The 18952-nt window shown below is 36.4% G+C and overlaps 1 protein-coding gene across 1 annotated transcript in view; it reads right to left on the bottom strand.

The window, feature by feature from the left end:
* The window catches only part of LOC149779903 (uncharacterized), a 48449-nt gene that overhangs the window by 10973 nt on the left and 18524 nt on the right, over nt 1-18952 (bottom strand). Inside the window, exons 3-5 of the mRNA XM_089937329.1 lie at nt 5222-6270; nt 4671-4703; nt 3464-3499 (exon numbers count right to left, since the gene is read on the bottom strand). Coding sequence (XP_089793455.1) covers nt 3464-3499; nt 4671-4703; nt 5222-5576 — 424 coding nt within the window. The 5' untranslated portion in view covers nt 5577-6270. The remainder of the gene's footprint in view (nt 1-3463; nt 3500-4670; nt 4704-5221; nt 6271-18952) is intronic.

The raw sequence follows: 18952 nt of genomic DNA, 5'->3' as shown, positions 1-18952 counted from the left end.
AAATAGTACTAGTAGAATAAATAGTAGCAGAACAGTAGTAATCGGAGTAGTAGTAATAGAAGCCGTAACAGTAGCAGCAGAAGAAACAGTAGCAGTAGCTGTAGGAATTGTAGTAAAAGTATTAGTAGTAGTAATGAAATAGTAATAGAAGTAGTGGTTGTGGTATTAGTTATAGTAAAAGTAGTAGTAGTATTAGTGGAAGAAGTAGAACTAGTTATAGAATTAGTTTTTGTGGTAGTAGTTGTATTATAAGCAGTGGTGGTGGTAGTGGAAGTAGTAGGAATCTTAAGCAGCTTAAACCATTAAGACTAGAAACAGACAACTACAGTCAAAATTTTTTTTTATCATTTGTTTGTAGCAACCACTTTTTCAATTAAATAATTAATTTTGACCATTCCTAACACACTCAATATAATTACTGTTTTTGAAGTTCCTCCTGGTTTACTGTTGTCGTGTTCATCACTTGCATTACAGAAAGAATTAAATATCTGGGATATAATTTCTGGTTACACTACTTTACATTAGAAAAACTGTTGGCGCTATGGTTCCTCCCTTTGTAGGTCAATATCAACTAGTTTACATCATCAATCAAGTTGATGCCAACTAAATGAAGTACCATACATTTGAAATTGTTGATTCAATTAGAAATAGTTATGTGAACTTAAAGTTCAACACTTTTTGTAATTGGTTGTCTTGTCTGTTTTGTGATTGCCTCTGACAAAGACTAAGGGTTCTCAAAAGATTTGTACCCTCAGGTTTTGATGTGTGGAATGTAAACATGACACATTTCTTACACTTGGAAATTCTGACCTGTGTGTTTTTTGATGCACAGAGATTTGGGAGACACTGATTGACATCTACATGACAACAGTATACACCTTGACAGCCAATAATATTGTACCAATGGAAGATATAAATGAACTGGTCTCTGATGTCATGGTTATGTGCAACTGAATCACGTTGGATTGTTTTGAAAATACATTTGAAGTTTAAGTTGAGGAATAGGAAACAATTATGACGAGAATGGATTGCCTTTTGGTAAAATATGGGTATTAGTATGATCGTGCATCAAATTATAATCAAAAGATAAAAACTGGACCATTTTGTGGCTTGCAATGCCGTTTGTCAAGATAAATGGAGCAACTTTAGTTGTTTTATTGCTGATTAATTTGCTTCATTTGGCAGAACATTTAAAATTTTGATTCATTTATGACTTCACTGGGTTCATTTCTGATAAAATATCAGCATTTGTTTGATTGCGCTTTAAATTATAATCAGACAAAAATGGGAAAATATTGCTTCTCACGAAGGCAGCTCTTGACATTGGATTGTGTTTTATTTGCGATCAATTTGCTTCAATCGGTGAAATATTTGAAACCTCGATCGTTTTAATTAATGAATCATTCTGAAAAAATTGAACAGACATAGCACTCAGTGCACACATCTGAACTTTAAAATCACAATGGCACAAAAAGTATATTTTCTTATCTGTCTCTGTCTCAGAAACAACCTGCCAGTGATGAATTTTTTGACAGACTGACGCCAATGAAATGGAAAGATAGTGCCAAATCTGAGAAGGAAAAACACTGAAATATGCATGTTAGGAAATATTTAACTAATGCAGCTGCATGTTTCCAGATTACTGTGTACTGCCAAGTATATCCTGAAGCTCCTCTCACAAGTGTGGCTTTTCTAGCCAGAATCATCTGAAGACAAAGGCAAGGTCTAGATTTGACAATGTGAAGTTGGCAAAACTCGTCAGGATATCTGAAGAAGGCCCATCAGCATAAATATTTGATGTAGAAAGGATTGTTGCCAAGTATGTAGAAAGTAAAAATCAGAGAGGAATTAATTAACTGACAATTCTGAACAATCCATTCTTGATATCCGATTCATAGTTGTATGGGTATAGGTTTGTATTTAAAATTACTTGAGGACTTACAAATGGAATATATTCAGAAGTTGAAAATATGCAAAGTATAAAATAATCCTTTGTCTGTTTTGTACACCAAATATACACAAAGTCACAGTTAGTCAGACTGTATGTAATACTGTAAAAGTTTATCTCATTATTCAACATGAGACAAGAAATTTTAAACAACATTTGGTTCCCCCAATAACGAACAATCAGTTATTAGCTCATGACTGTCCAAAATAACTGACTTGCCAGATTTCAATTTTGACTCTTGAGATTTTGGGATCAAGAGTCAACTGACTCTTCAGTTCTTATATCTACTGAGAATCCTGAGACTCAATGAGAGTCAAAAGCACTTAGGCAAGTTAAAAACTAGTTTTTGCACTGTTCACTGTCAGTTATGAGAGTCAAAAGCACTTAGGCAAGTTAAAAACTAGTTTTTGCACTGTTCTCTGTCAGTTATGAGAGTCAAAAGCACTTAGGCAAGTTAAAAACTAGTTTTTGCACTGTTCACTGTCAGTTATGAGAGTCAAAAGCACTAAGGCAAGTTAAAAACTAGTTTTTGCACTGTTCACTGTCAGTTACGAGAGTCAAAAGCACTTAGGCAAGTTAAAAACTAGTTTTTGCACTGTTCACTGTCAGTTACGAGAGTCAAAAGCACTTAGGCAAGTTAAAAACTAGTTTTTGCACTGTTCACTGTCAGTTACGAGAGTCAAAAGCACTTAGGCAAGTTAAAAACTAGTTTTTGCACTGTTCACTGTCAGTTACGAGAGTCAAAAGCACTTAGGCAAGTTAAAAACTAGTTTTTGCAATGTTCACTGTCAGTTACGAGAGTCAAAAGCATGTAGGCAAGTTAAAAACTAGTTTTTGCACTGTTCACTGTCAGTTAAGAGAGTCAAAAGCATGTAGGCAAGTTAAAAACTAGTTTTTGCACTGTTCACTGTCAGTTACGAGAGTCAAAAGCACTTAGGCAAGTTAAAAACTAGTTTTTGCACTGTTCACTGTCAGTTACGAGAGTCAAAAGCACTTAGGCAAGTTAAAAACTAGTTTTTGCACTGTTCACTGTCAGTTATGAGAGTCAAAAGCACTTAGGCAAGTTAAAAACTAGTTTTTGCACTGTTCACTGTCAGTTACGAGAGTCAAAAGCACGTAGGCAAGTTAAAAACTAGTTTTTGCACTGTTCACTGTCAGTTACGAGAGTCAAAAGCACTTAGGCAAGTTAAAAACTAGTTTTTGCACTGTTCTCTGTCAGATTATTACATTCATTTTAGTCAATCCCTGACACCCTTGCTGAAACCAGTGCACTTGAAAGGACTGTTGTTTACCGCCTCATATATATATATATATATATATATATATATATATATATATATATATATATATGCACATACACAACACAGACTAATTTACAATACATTCATTTAAAAAGGTATCAACATTTAATCATTTCCACCATAAAAATTAAACCTCTGTTGCACCCTATAAACAAAAGTGAGACAAAAAGCAATTTAATTATATCCAATTTGATAATAATTGGATAAACTCTACCTCCTTCTGGTGCATGCATCACATCTTGATTCTCCCCTATAAAATAAAAATATAGTTTCTTTAAATGAAGAATTTCATATGAAACCAAATATCTTAGAAGATTACTTTGAAATGCTTTGTGGTGAATAACTTTAAAATTTTAACATTTCAATGAGCTCATTAAAATATCCATTCTACTTTTGCTTACAGAGGTAGAAGAACTGCACTTAACTTGACATTTTACTTAAAATAATCATTTATATGGAATGTTTGTTACTTTTTGCTTCCTACTGGATTCAAGGTGAGATAGTGGACTGATAAAAGTCATGTCCTAACTTGTTAATTACAGTGTAGGCTTTTAATATTTTGGAAGGATTTTGTTTATGCACAGAATAAGGAAGATAAATAATAAATGTATCTGTTTCATTCTTTGCTGTTTATTTAAGTACACTGATATGCCACCAGTTATTAGTCATGTTCAATGAGATTACAACTAACCTGGCAAAGGAATACAGGAAATATGAAATATCTGCAATAATGGTGAAGGTTCAGCCAATAATACAAGTTAACAACAACTGTAGTCGGCTAACATGTGTCCAGTGATGGGACAGATGATCTTCTTTTCACATTTATCCAGTCAACTAGTCTATCTTGACAAGGAAGTTGTACTGTGATGTTCCGACTTAATGGGGCAGCAGGAGCCCCAGAAGTGCTTATAGTCGACTTAAGACAGTCTTTAATGTGCATTTTAAATTGATACGCCTGACATTCTAAGAATATAAATTGCAAGCCACCATGTTGTGTACACACTTTTGACCTGTTGACTTGCCCAACCGGTTGGAAAGACAGTATTTTAATATACGCATCCAGCTGATTTGTCCTCTATATGGTATGACATGGACAGCCATGACTACCATAACGTTTGGTCTACTTTGATCACATAATGGGCAGATCATACGTCCGCTACTTTTGTGTGGATGTTCCAAAATCCACAATGTATGGATAGACTCCTCTGTAAGGCATTTATTATATTAAGCAAATTGTTTATACATTGCAACAAGTGAAATGAATATTGTTAATATCTAGATCCCTCTCCCCAAATTGTCATTGCTCATTACAAAATACCTTGAAAGATATTAGACTGAGTATTCACTTGATGATGTTGCTACCATACATACACATTTTCAGAGTTGGAGCTACCAAAATAAAAAGATAAAAGTCTGTATACCTTCTGGTTTGATTGATGACACAGCCGCAGCATCTGAAGTCATAAATGATGTGTTATTTAGTTGTTTAAGTGAGTTATTTCAGCACATATAAGAAAATGAGTCACGAAGAAGTACATGTATTTTAAGACTAACTAGTGTTTAAGAAATATGAGATACTTTATTTGGGGAAGAATGTTGTAGTTATTCATAATATTGATTCATGGATACTTTTAGTGTCCACAGATGTAAATATATCCATTTGGTTAAGAATTTTGTTCACTATACCTATATGCAAACTGGTTTAACTTCACAGGTGAAGGTTTTTTAAAACTAAAAAACAGACATAGTACAATATATTCATCCTGTTGTGTTTTATTTTACTGAATACATGTATATTCATCCTCTTGGATATATTTTATTTAATATGCTTTTTTTTCAGCTTACAATTTTCTTTTTAGTTATTCTTCTTGTACAAAGGTTTGTGTTTCTTTCTGAAGATGTAAATGTTTGGTTCTTATAGACATTATCTTCCTATTAGATGACTGAGACAGCCAGACAGAACAAGAGCTACCGATATTAGATGAACCACCAGTCAAGGCCTCATCACTGTAACTGCGTTTTCTCACTTGTCTAGTGATGCATTCTTCCTCTTTCTTTAAAACATCCAATACGTCCATAAATCCACTAGCTTTGAGTGCCTTCTTCAGGTCCTGATATTTCCCAACTTTCAATACTCCTTTCTCCTCCATCAGAGCAAAGACAGCTGTTGGTATTTTCTGTACCATGGACAACCTTTCCTTAGGAATGTAGGAATCCAAGTAAAAGATGAAATTTTTGTACGTTTGATCACTGGGATCCATCATATCACACAATTTTATCATAAGAGATTTGTGTTGCTGGTAAACCTCCGTTGAGACTGATGCCATCTGTCACAAAAGGTGATGCAACTTTTGTTGTAGTTGATGATCAAGTAAGTTTCATGGTACATGAAAAATAGCTAGCAATAAAAAATAGTCCCTCAATCCTCCATCACTGAAAACAATGTGCTTCTCCATTCAGAAGTGTTCCTGGATTGATTACTGGGAGACTTTCATCTGAATTTGTTCTTCTAATATGGATCGTGTTTTACTCTATATGTTCTGCCACTTAAATTTTTTCTGCAATCGTCATAGCCGAAGGTAATATTAAATACTCTTCATTAACTTCTTTGTAACTGAGACTGTGATCAAGGAAAGTGAAATGGATCAACCAAGATACTCCAGAGTTTGCATGATGTACAAATTTGTTCCTTTGTGAATATGTATACAATCTGACCTTCAGACACTGACGACTGCCACTGGGACAAGTAGTTACAATTAATATATTGCAAGATTTCAGTGTTTAGTTCCTTGGTATAAACCTGTACATGTACCTGTAAACACAGTACTGATAACTGCAAATGAAATTAGTTGACTAAATTTTCATCATTTTGCGATAAGAGGTCTCTGGAAGTTAGTTCCTTATTCCCTGCAGGGATCATCCTACACAGATAGATATGGTGAACCAGCCTGAAGTTTTCATCCTTCACAGACAGGTATGGTGAACTGGCCTGTAGTCTTCATAAGTGGTGACTCTCAAGTACTGGAAATGAACAATAAATATTATGACAGTTAAATTCCTTATACTGGTGTGTAGCACGCATAGTTCCTGTAAATTCACATTTTTAGTGAAGTACCCAGACTTGTGGATTTTGTGGTTGCTTGATGCTAGGAATTTTAAGACCCAATGTACACTGATCCTTCTGTCACAATATAAGGATTCACCATTCCAATCCACACATTTAAGTACCTTTCAAAATTTAAATTTTATACAGTGAAAACACCTCTAAATTACCATGAATCCACTTTATTAGAATATGCCTTTAGTAGCTATATTTTCATAAAAGGACAATAATTATGAATTTATTTTTTTAATAAAATTTCAATTTATAATCATTTTAATGATCCATGTACTAAGTTTCCAACCACTGTTTATGTTAATCTTGCTGGCAAAATTTACCTAGATTGTCTAAGAACAGGGAACATCATATGTTGCTTACCATCATATTTTGAAATAGCAACTTCAATCCTAAACAACTGTTTGGATATTATAACTATGGTTCTTTGAATATACCACGTACTTTCAATATAACTGATTATCATTGCACAGTACATGCAAGATATGACAGCATAAACTGATCTTGTTGGAAAATAGATAAATCACTTGCCACTGGAATATTTAGGACAATGCTAAGAAATCTGATCAGGTATTTGCCTGAGATCTAAGTTAAGGGAATTACAGCAAAACCTGCCAGAAAATAAATCATATGCCACTGGTAGGAAATTTTCACAAACACTTTTCCTCTATAGGACAAGAAGAAAACTTTTCAATTGATAATTAACGGGTCAAGGGTGACATTGAAATAGCACTCAAAAGCTAAAATTAATGTTATTGTTTTTTTCTTTCTTTCATTTTTATAAATCAGTGTGCTATTGAGAGATGCTTACATGAATACCTACTTATACAGTTTATATGGTGGCAACAATTAAGATCTAAAAGATATTGAAATATACTTAAAGATCATCAGTAGAAAAATCTGGCAATTTGCTGCTGTAAATGTACAACTAGACTTAACTCTGATGTATGAAGAGACCCAACAAGGATGGAGAGCAAGACAATTAACACTGAACAAGACCTATTATCATAATTAACCAAGCTGATCATGGACAGGAAATATGCAAAACCACAAGATGTCAGGCTCAACTATTTGATATTATGCATAAATAAATACCAGCCACTCAGAAGAAATAATTATGCTGTTCATCAAGTAAAAGCTTGCATCAATGCAAGATATATTTATTTCAAAGCAGCAATAATGCAAAACTTTTCAGAATGTTTACTTTGCTTTTGTTTATTTTTGTTAGATCCAAAATGTCCAAAACAAATTTTAAATTAACCTCATCTTTGATCTAAAAGGGCTGAAAATCACACATAAAGACAGTTGAACTCCAATGTACTTATAGGGCTTTCCTCATCTAAAAATAGAGATTATCAACATGTGATATGGTCATGTGACAAATCAAACTGGTAAGCTAAGGCACAAATAGCTCAGGTGGATGTTTATATTTTAACATTAATTTATGTGACAACAGAAGAGAATCTACTGCTGTTGTCCATGGGATGACAGAGTTTAGTACAAAGTAATATATTCTATTGGAACTAAAGCAGTTTTTATACACAGTTTCAGAGCAGTGGATAAGCAAGTAAATTTCTTGTGTAATTAAATCATGGGGTCAGCTCAAAGTGTTACCGATTGAAAGTTTACATTATCACATTTCTCCTCTCCATCTCTCTCTCTCTCAAAATAACACAATAAAAAGATAAGCCCTCTATCTTTTGATCTACATGGTAAATTCATAATCCCAAGTTCAGCCTTCATGAAAATTTAAGTGAAGCTGTATAGGAGTTTCATCATGAACATTGAAGACAGATTAACCCATACACACAGACAGACAAAGTAAATCGCATTTGCTGCCAGCTTATTGATATAAAAGTATGGAAGGAAATATTTTTAACAGGTTGCAATTCTGACTACTTTTCAAGAATGTAATAAAGTTTATTGGAGTAAATGAAATATACTTTTAAAAATATCAAGTATAGATTGTTAGGCTAACACTGAAACCAACTTTTCCTAGTAAAATATGTTTTTTCAAGAATACTTACCCAATCATTATACCTTAGAATAACTACTGTTACCTTGCAAATCCAGCCCTCCCAGATACTACATTTAGCTAAAGAAGTTCAAAGTTGTCTGCTGGCCTAAGTGGCGATCAGACAGAGTGATTTCCCCTTATGTATAAAACTTGGTGGCAAAGCCTAACAACCTCTCAGTTACTAATGGAGCAGAAGGCACAGTAACTATGGATGTAACTGCAGGGAGGCTTGGAGGATGTATGTGTATTATGATTGGGTAAGTATTCTCGAAGAATCATATTTTACCAGGAAAATTGTGTTTTTGTTCTTCAAATATGTCACCCAATTATAATACCTTAGAAGAATATGTAAGAAGTGGAGGGAGGTACATTCCCTTACCATGGAAATATCAGTTCTGGTCCCCTAAGGTACGTGAGACAGCTTCTAGCTAACCCGACTGGAGGGGACGCCATCTGTCGGGGCGTGGCTTCAAAAGGGAAATACCCACCCACCCGCAAATCCAGTGGAAATCATGAAGCTGCGTCTTAAGAAGCTGTCAATCTATCTGGAAGGGTGACTTATTAAGCTGCGGATTTAGGGCCCTCTGGGATGACAGATCTCCATCACATAGCTTGAATGATGTCGGTTAGGAAACAGTTCCAGTCTGATGCTCGGTTGGTGGCAACTGCTCGAACCTTGTGAGCCAAAGTGTGTAATAAGTTCCTTGGAGCTTGGGTTATTTCCCTACATGCTGAGTGAATAAACCCCTTACACCAGGATGAGACAGTCCATTTTGATAGATCCTCCTGACCTTTTATAAGAAGAAGAAAGAGGCATGATCTCCTCAATGCAAGGGCTTTGTTCTATTGAGGAATCACATGAAAGCCCGGACTGGGTCTTGTAAGTGGCCTTCAGTTGATGTGTTCAGATGAGACAGAGGTTTTAAGACAAAGTTTGGTTACCCGTGGAAGGGAGATGGTTCTTGGTGATGAAAGAGAATGCCATCATGAGTAAGACTGACCCGTTTTGTCGGAACTTGCATACAATTCGGGTCTGCTCAAAGAGCATGTATTTCATGAATTCTGCCATGAGGAATCAGGTCTTGTAGGAAAAGTTTGCCAGAAATGCTCTTGAAATTAGTTCCAAAGTTGTCTTGTCCAGCCAGTTTAATACCCAAGATAGGTCCCACACTCTAATAGGGTTAATATATTTAACTATGTATGCACAGAGTAGGCTAGAAAGTTGGACAAGTCCTGGCTTTGTCTGATATCATCTCTCCCAAGATGATGAAAGATGTCAGCGATTGTGCAACAGTAACCCTTGATTGTACTCGGTGCGAACTTTCTCTTCCAAGAGCCAGAGGAGGAAATTAGCTATCTGCTGTATAGATGCCTTGCATGGCAGGATTTGTTCATTTGCACACTACTGGGTGAAAATGTACCATTTGCCTTCATATTCTTTCAGAGTGAAGGGCCATCACACCTGAGCAATTCTCTCTATGATGGGTTGCAAGAACTGTTTAAGTCTAAGAAGCTACTTGACAAGATCCAGACATGCAGGTTCAGGAGCTCCCGACAATGATGAATCAACTGCCATCATGGTTGGTTGAGCAGATGAAGCAAAACCCAAATTTTCTGTGGGGTTTCCGATGCAAGATTGATGAGGTCATTGATCCACAACTCCCATCAGAGTGCTGTGATTAGGAAGAGGTGACAGGCTGACTCCCTTGCTTTCTGTATCGCTTTTGGAATCAGAGGTGTTGGAGGGGAGGTGTATGCATTCAGGTTGGTCCAATCCAACAATAGGACATCAACTGCCAAAGCTTTTGGGTCCAGGACGATAGAGACAAAGTATGGGAGTTTGGCATTCCACCTGGTCACAAATAGGCCCAACAATGGTCGGTCCCATCGGTACAGATCTGAGTGAGAACCAAAGGATGGACAGACCATTCCTTCTGTACTACTTGTCTGTTCCATGACAAAGAATCAGCCAGTACAGTGAGGCATCCCATGATCGCACAGGTCTGGGGACTGGGGTTATCTTTACTGTTGGAGATAAATCACCACTGCATGATTGCGTTCCTCCATGCTGTGTGAGATAAGTCACCACCATAGAGTTGTTGAATAGAATGAAAACTTCCTTGCCAAGCAAATATTCCTGCCACCAGTGAAAGGCTTTCACAGTGGCCATCCTCTCCAGAATTATTGATATGAAGATATCGTTCTTGTGGACAGCATGCACCAATGGCATCCCAAAAGGATTTTAGCAGATGGGCTCCCCAGCCTTCTGTATTTGCATACAAGTACAGACTGTAATCTTGAGCAGGTGGACATGAAGGTGTATACCTCCATGAGCCAGGTTAGGTTGCTCCCAATTCTGCAGATGGTACCTCAATTGGGTGCTGATGGAGACAGGATGGTCCAGTGGGCAGACGTGAAGACTCCATTCATGCAGAGGAAACAGTAGCAATGCATAAGGCGATTTAGGATCATGAGGTCTGCAGCTACATTGAGCAAGCCTAGTAGGCAAAGGGATTCCCATGCAGATAAAATTTCCTCAAAACTAAGGGGCTACCATGGGTCATTTCAAGGCCTGATCCTAAGGTAGATGAAATATATTGCCTGTGTATTGAACTCCATATGTAGGTGAACAAATCGTTAAGATGGTACTAGGTCAGATTTTTCTCTCCTAATGAGAAGTTCAGATCGGTAACAAGGGTTATCATGTACTGTTAGAATTAACTCATGTCTGCCATTACTCGATTCATCAGATAAGTGAAAACCCAGGGACCAACGCTGAGACCCAATGGGAGTGCCCTGAATTGGTATATGATGTTGTAGGCAAATCGCAGGAATGTCCTGGGAGCCTTGTGAATAGAGACATGAAGGTATGTGCTGTCCACAATAATGGCAAAGTCTCCCTCATGGAGAGCATTCAAAATGCGCTGTGGTGTTTCCAGTGGGAACCAAGGGTCAATGAATGAGTGGACTGAGGGCGCTTAGACAAGAAAGACAGAGAGTCGTTTGCCATTGGGACCAAGAAAAGGTGTTGAACAAACAATAGAACCCTCTATGTGGTATATCGGTTTGGTATGTGAAAAAACTGTGATTTTCCATGGGTGGAGCTTCAATAGGATGGCTTTCAGAGGTTCTTGGATCATTTTGTTCATTTCCCGTACTAATCCTATATTGACACTGTGGTTGTGGGAGGGAGAGAAATATGTCTCCTTGATGGCTTGTTTGCGGACTTCATCCACTGGGACATTAAACAGAAGGTTAGAGGATAAAGGTTGTGCTCTTAGTTTGGCTGTATAGTGATCCTTCAGGTAAGTGCAGGCAGAGGATACTGAGTTGCGGTCCACCAATTGGATAGGCAGCTGCAGATACGGCATTGGCCAAAGTGTGATGAGTGGTTCTGCTCAGTACTCTAGCCATTCTTGAGACTGACTCAAATGCATGCCCTGAGATATCTGGATGTGAGAAGATAAGCTATGCTCCGTCAGTTGGGAGGTAGGCAGAGAAAATGAAAGTCCAACAACAAAGTCACGGCAACGATAATGCTCAACAAGAGCTGAGTGTCGACAAAGGCCTTCCAATCAATATGTATGGAGTGTGCTGTGTCAACTGCTGGGGTTCCGAATGAAAGCGAGGAGCAAAGGTAGAACTGCTGACAAACTGCTGATGAAGGTGGGTCAGAACATATGTAACTCTTCCAGACTGTGAAAGTAACTGAAATCAGAATTTTCCGTTCTCTCATATGATCAATAGATGCTGGAGCTCTGGTGCATTTTGTTGATGGAGTGGGATGGGGAGGACAAAGCTCCGGGAGCAGAGAAAACGTCCTCAATGGAGGTACTTGAGAACAAGCAACATCATCTTGAATGTATGGAGTGAGGCTACAGTCCCCTGTAACACTTGAGACTTAGCTGGCGAAGAGTAAAGAGGTCTGTCACTCACTAAACTCATAGAATGTTCTAATTAGAAACTGTGACTTAAAGACAGTCACTGAGTAAAGAAGCTCTTGTCATGGCAGAGTGTAGAGAAATTGTGAAGCAACATCTGTTTAGGCATGAGGAACTACTCATCAGTGGTAAGGGTTAGACTCATCCCTGCACATGTCTCCAAAAGTCAGGTTTGATGCAGTGGAAGCCGGGCTGTTATTGACTGAGCCCTTAATATTGTTTGGCCTTTGTGATCCCTAGTATATGGCTTAGGCTTAGGCCAGTCACCATGGAAACAGGCCATCCGTGCAAGGAGGATATCATTAGGATCATCAGCTGGTATGGGTTATGGCATATCTGATCCATGTAACTTACCTGTATGTCTGTTGAATGAATTGAAACTTGGCTGTTTGTTAGCTCTGTCCTTCACTGTTCTGGAATAGGAATCTGCGAGGAGGTAAGATGGAGGGAGTTCCAAAAATGCAGTCTTGTGATGGTGACTTGATTGCCAGAGCAGTTTCCAAGCGTGTCAATGTCCAGTACTTCATGGCTAAAAGGTAAGTTGAATTATATCCCTTGTTCCCATAAAGATTCACAATAAGCAAAAAAACAGCAAGCAGACTGATCATGTTTTCTCTCTGAGCTGAGTGTTGTTTGTACTTTGCCCATAGTTATAATCTATAAGACAAAAAAGAGCAAAATATATAGAACTGTAGCCCTGCACGTATCTTGAGAACACAATGTCCATGCAGAGCTAAATCATTAAAAGGTTGACCCAGAAATAGATAACTGAGAGTCTAATATAGCAAAGGAGCATGCAAGTAAAATATGACAATATTACCTGCACAGGAGAGAAGTTGTAACCTTGTGGGCCTGCACATGATGTTTGAAAACCATGTGGGTGCAGAGCCATACCAAATGAAGGTTACCTCGAAAAAAGCGAGAGCAAATGAGCTCAATACAATGCTACCTTGAGGGAAGGTCAAGGATGGCCTGAACAAGCATAAACATTGAAGCACAGCGTTCCAAGACTAATGATACTCTCTTAAACGAAACTCAACTGTATGTACCAGAAAAGATGGAATTATACATATATAAAGAGATTCTCAAGAACATAAAGATACATACAAATAATGTAGCCCAAACCTAACTGTGAAGTCACATAGGCTACCTGTGCGAGCAACCAAGTACCCATTAAATATGATGGAATGTTTATGCAGATCAACAGAGCTCAAATGTCACCCAAACTTCACAGAAAAGGGAACTGAGGCATAGAGATGTACACAGTAAACATATAAGGCTACTAACTACTTGTAGAGAAAAATACCCACAGATTGCCTGTACAAAGAAAAATACTGCAGTTGGTGCCCAGATGTTACAAATGCCTCGCAAAAGAAACTGATATGTACCTGTTTGCAATGATATTACACATATGCAGGAGTTATATAAGTGCTAGAGACCTGCATGTTTTATAATAATTTTAGCATGTAATGAATGTGAAGTTGCATGTACCTAAATCTGTGATGATGACAAAGTGTTAGCAACTTGTAAAGGCAGAACTTTGTCATGATAGAAAAGGTTGGAAATATAGATGAAGTCTACTTTCCTTGGAAGTGAAAAACTCCTCCAACTTGTAGTGGTGTATCTTCCACATAGATTCTGGTTTTTGTGAGGTCTCTCATGACGAGAGCGTACTTCTTGGAACAAGCAGAAGTATTACTTGAGAGATTTTTACGCTTTGCTGCCTATTGCTGTGATGTATTTGAATAAGAAATAAAGGTACAAATAAAAAAATAATAGCAATTTTCTGGTTAAGCTCGGTTCAGAGATTTTTCTCTTTATTGCAATAACTCCGGGACAGCCCATTCAAGTTTTGGGAGGGCTGCAATATTTTACCAAAATTATTACAAATTTCCTAGCTTCCAATAGCTAGAAAAAATTCTTACTCTGATTTGTGGACAAAAAGCTTATTATATCCATTATATTAGTTGAAAAGAATTAATGATCTTGAGGTAAGAGAAAAAAAACCTGGTTTGTAAGAACATCACTGGTGCTTCTCCTGCCCCCCCCCCCCCCCCCGCATACATGGCTGGTCAGTTAGCAGGATGTTTCATAATGTATGATATTGTATGTTTCATGTCTCACTTTCAATGAAGATCCTAGAAGTTGGAACATTCCTGACAGTCTTACCCTATTTTACAAATATGTTGATGTGAAGGGTTCTTTGGAACCGAAATTCATGTCATATTGAAGTTATGGATAGTTATTTTGAAAAAAAGCAGCATGCTTGCATGTTCTTCCCTTTTATGCATTATTAACCCCATACTGTCATAACAACATGCAAAGAAAATTCATGAAAATTCCACTACACAGGTGGCTAAGATGCACATACTCAAAGCACCCAAGTTTCGCATCAATGTCACATGTGTTGAAGGTAATAGCATGCAGAAAACCCCTCTCAAAGTCCACAATACTAATTTTGATGATGGTACCAAAACAGTGATATGTAATCATACCTCCAGTACTTTAAGTAACAAGAGCACAGTCTATGCCCATCTCATTCCCTTTTCAATACTCACTACCTTGATATTAGAACTAAAAAGACTAACAGCTGCATGATAAGGTCTGGAGCTAAACAAAATTTCACAAAAATATATTGAGTGGTTAAAAAATGACAGCCCAGATAAGGAAACAGGTCAGTGGCTTCATTTTTCTTTTAACCGTAAGCTTGGGGTCAGACAGTGTGAATATGACTGCATGAGATACTATAAACTCCAGATATATAGTGAACTAAGTTGCATGAAAATACCTGCACATGGACACAGATCGCTGATTTATATATTCCCTGGCTGTGACCTTAACCTAGACACTGAAGTCATGGCTATGATATCTCTAAGTGTGTGTGTGTGTATATATATATATGTATGTATGTATGTATGTATGTATGTATATATATATATATATATATATATATATATATATATATATATATATATATATATATATATATATATATATCTGAATCAAGTGTTTCATACAATTTTTTTTTCAGCAGGTTATAAGTTATACTCAGGAAAATAGAAAATCAGAAATTTACAAATTCCCTTGCCTTGCTGTGAACTTAACCATGAAGCAGGGGAGCCAGTATATGGCATGTGTCACACCAACTAGTCATTAACCAGAATTTCATTAAATCTCTCAAGCTGTCATGAGTTATGGGCCTAGCAAGCAAAGGCTATATGGATACAGCATTAACATATAGGTGTAAAAATGCATCAACAGTCATGCCATAATTTAACATGACACAAACAGCATTCTTACCTTGAGCTTAACCTTGATAAATGACATAAAACTTGATATGCAGTAAACTTAAGGATGCCAGCCGGTACCTGGATATATGGGTACCCACCCGTTAATAAAAGTATTACAAGTTCAGATCGAGACAAAGAATAACAATTACAGTTCGAGGCTCATGTCGTGTGCACATTTATTCATCATCATAGGGGCGCGTAAGATTGGTTATAATTTACTTGTCATATATGTACTATACAATAATACAAGAACGACACTTTCTCCTTTCTCGTGTGACCTATTTAGGAATCAATGCTGATATTTAAAGCTAGACTGTCCTAACTTCTTGCCTGTCCATGGTTCATGCACCATTTTTCTTGCGACTTAAACGTGCTTGTTTTGAGATCCTGTTGACATTAGCTAGGCCAGTAGCTTTCAGCAACAGCGACAGTAAGAACTGATTAAGAAATATTTGACGAAACAAAATTTAAATATGTACAATTAAATTAAAAGAAAGCACAATATAAATGTCCGGTTTAACTAATGTCATTTTTGCTTCAAGTATGTTGTTCCGTGAGTGAGTAATAGAGGTTCAAGTCAGAGCCGCTGTTCACGTTTACTAGACTCTTTTATATTAGCGGGAAACCCAAGGCAGATATTTTTTTGTCATGGCAAAGGCAACACAAAAACTTGGCTACTGTAACATACACTTCTTATGCCAGGAAAAATGAATGATATGGACTATACAGAATGAAATTTTTCACTGAAATATTTAAATATAAGGGAAATCTTCGTGATTTTATAACAGTGAAAAATAAAAACTGACCACATGTGTAAATATGATAATTTTTGCATTAATTTTACTTGAAACAGTTCCAAGAAAACAGACTGGATTCTTGAATGTGATGGGTATCATAAGAACAAACTTAAAGACCTAATAATGTTTCCTACCTTAAATATTCTCAGCATGTTTTTTATATTTTCTAATTTCATGGTGTTTGTTTTTGTAATCATATCATTATATATGTTTTTTATCTTATAGGTGTTGTCTAATGTTGTAAAGCGCTTAGAGCTTCTAAAGATTAGGTGCTATACAAAGTCCGCATTATTATTATTATTATTATTATAAAAAAATGAGCTGTTTCGATGTGACTGTTAGATGTTTTATGACTGAAAAATGTAAGAGGAGAGGGATTTTGTTGAACTTAAAAACGGGTTGTACCAGACCATTGTTAAGGGATGAACCATGGCAGGTCGAGGACACTACAACAGTCATCATTTGAGGACTTTACAACTATTCGCCAAAGTTCCTGTAGACATGTAGACTATTTGAAGTGAGTGTTATGCATAAATAATGTATCAATTTCTTTTGTGTCTATATTCTTGTACCAGCAACTAATCCACATGAATTTAGCTGATTTGTTACAAAACATTTTACTGCAGATCCAGGTAAGTAGCAAAAACAAATGTATGTTAAATAAAATAAATGTGTATGTTTTTCGTACAGTTTTCTGTAATTATGGGATGTAATACATGTATATAGATTGCTCTTTTTATGCTCAGATTATGCTTTTTGCACTTATATTAGCAATAAATTATGCTTATAATGGGGGTTGGCATGTCTGAAGCTAAAACAAAGCAGTTCAGGTTCACATTTCCCTTTGATCAGTTACCTGGGTAACCAATCGTTATGATTGATGGGTACCCAGTAGAAATTTCCGAAAATCTCTAAATACACTCTTGGTATCGGTATACATACAGAGTTACAGCCTGGATAAAACAAAATTAAAAACCTTAACAGTTACCGTATATACAGGCACATGATAAAATAATTTTCTCCTGTCTAAGAACTTATGGTGAAACTTTTTTATTCTCCATCTAGATCATATGCCCCAATACTTAAGAAATGAAATAAATTTGTGTTTAATTTTGCACCCCCTGCCCACTGTAATAAAATAGATCAACAAAGCGCTTATCTGATAATAAAATGAAAGAAACTCATCTTGTAGTGTTATCACTTATTCCTTTTTTTCTCCCCATCATGAGCATTAAAAAAAAATATATCCATGAACTCCATATATGTAGGGTAGGCATCCATACTATACTGTGCATCACTTATATCAGATAACACACAAGGCATTGTTCACTGATGTGAAAATTGAGAAACAAATCATGTAAGGTTGTACTCAAAGGTTTGAACATGCTATCCAACTGAAAAATGGATCCAACAAAATCACAAACAAGAAGGAATAATCAACTGATTGCCTGAAGGCATGTGCCATCCATGAATGACATGGTGTTAGTGCAAAATAACCAAGATTGTATTATATGTATTATATCAGGGTCAACTATATGACAGTATCTCACAAATAAAAATCATTATTTGAATACATTCATTTAACTGCAAATTACAATCTTTTCACTGGCATGGATTCCAAAAAGTATTATTAAAGCAAGTTATTGCTGTGTATACCATACCTGCAAACATCAATGCCCATTTGTGTTAATTATGACTACAGATGCCAAGCAAATAGAAGATTGAGTGGTGAATAAACACAATTGGCAGTGAGCAAGAAACTCATTGTTTGAACTGACCGACAGGATTATTTTATTACAAAGCAAGCCGACTTTATACTTTTAAAGGGTATCAATACAAAGGTTATTTTATTACAAAGCATGCTGACCTTGGAAGCTGAAATTGGTTTCTTTTAAGCATGCCAATTTTTATTTTTAAATGTACAACATCAGCTGAATAGGGAAGCTAACTTTGGTTCCTTTTCACAGGAATTAAAAAATAAATTGAAACAAAGGAATGATTTTTAAAGTGACACAATATAGTGCTTTGTGCATGGACATCAGTGATTCAGCAAAGCCTAGAAGATTTGGAGAAAATAAAATTATTTTATGAATTTGTGAAGGCCATAAGAGAAGATGATTTTGCTGACAATATGATCATTAACATGGATGAAATTTCAGTGCAGTTTGATCTCATTCCTGGATGGGCTGTCGAAAAGATGTTGCTAAAAGTGTGAGAATTAGCAAGACTAGTGCCGATTTTTTGAAAAATCTGACTTTAGGTCTTGCAGTTGCCACTTCAGGAGATGTGTTGTCTCCAACAATAATTTTTCACAGCATGAGAAAGCTAAAAATAAAAAAATATTCTTACACTTAAAGAATGGATTGTATGTGTGCAGGAGAAGGGTTGGGTTGATGAGATGATGCTGCAGTGGATTAAAAGTTTTATCTCAAGTACATACTTTTTGTATTTTTTAAAATAAATTTTCAGTTGGAGTGCATTTTCTGGTATGTAATTTTCGAATGATTTTAAAGGTGTCCCACAAATTACAACTCGAAGAAAAT

This window comes from Sinohyriopsis cumingii, chromosome 16 (assembly GCF_028554795.1).
Source record: "Sinohyriopsis cumingii isolate HCF-2022 chromosome 16, ASM2855479v2, whole genome shotgun sequence".
NCBI lineage: Eukaryota > Metazoa > Mollusca > Bivalvia > Unionida > Unionidae > Sinohyriopsis > Sinohyriopsis cumingii.
The sequence above is the reverse complement of the archived record's forward strand: the minus strand, read 5'-3'. Positions and strand labels throughout refer to the sequence as shown.